The 687-nt window shown below is 35.5% G+C and overlaps 1 protein-coding gene across 1 annotated transcript in view; it reads left to right on the top strand.

Moving 5' to 3' along the window:
* The window catches only part of Krt25 (keratin 25), an 8,386-nt gene extending 8,003 nt beyond the window's left edge, over window positions 1-383 (top strand). The window contains exon 8 of the mRNA XM_008835188.2: window positions 49-383. Within this exon, the coding sequence (XP_008833410.1) occupies window positions 49-158 (110 nt within the window). The 3' untranslated portion in view covers window positions 159-383. The remainder of the gene's footprint in view (window positions 1-48) is intronic.
* The last annotated feature ends 304 nt before the right edge of the window (window positions 384-687 follow it).

The raw sequence follows: 687 nt of genomic DNA, 5'->3' as shown, positions 1-687 counted from the left end.
TATTTCTTTGTCTTTTAAACTCTCTAAAAATCTCCTTTTAATTTTCAGATTCAGCCAAAGCCATAGTGGTTAAGAAAGTTCTTGAGGAAGTAGACCAGCGCAGCAAAATACTCACCACTAGGCTCCACTCCCTGGAAGAGAAATCTCAAAGCAACTAACAGAACATACCAAAAGCCCACAAGAAGAAAAGACATCATATGTGTCTAGGAAAATGAGCAAATCTAAGAAAAAAAAGTCTGTCCTGTTGTCTTTCTGTCCTTTCTCTTTCTTGGCAATCAGCAAAAGAAGTCCCCATCCACCTGGAAAGATGTCACATACAAAAATGATGACTCAACTGATTACCCCACAGCAACCTTTGCCTTCAATAAACCTTCCTTGAGCAATCATTAACAATGGTGCTGTCTTATCTTTGAAATGTTCATGGTTGTGGTGCAAAATATGAACGACTGATTGCTTTTGATTTATGAGAAAAGTTTAAAAAATGATGAAGAGATTTCCCTCTAGATTTTCATAAAGATTTCCAGACAAATTCTGAAGGAGTAAAAGCACCTTTGCTTACATTATTAATCTGCCGTATTTTGACATAAAAGCTTATTTCCTTCGTAATAAGTGTTTGCATGTCCCATTCTTCATCTGTATAGGGAACAATGAAAGAATTTGCTTCAAATTATTATAAAGGTGAAACAA

Source organism: Nannospalax galili, unplaced genomic scaffold, assembly GCF_000622305.1.
Source record: "Nannospalax galili isolate Female #2095 unplaced genomic scaffold, S.galili_v1.0 scaffold137, whole genome shotgun sequence".
NCBI classification, from domain to species: Eukaryota; Metazoa; Chordata; class Mammalia; order Rodentia; family Spalacidae; genus Nannospalax; species Nannospalax galili.
The sequence above is the reverse complement of the archived record's forward strand: the minus strand, read 5'-3'. Positions and strand labels throughout refer to the sequence as shown.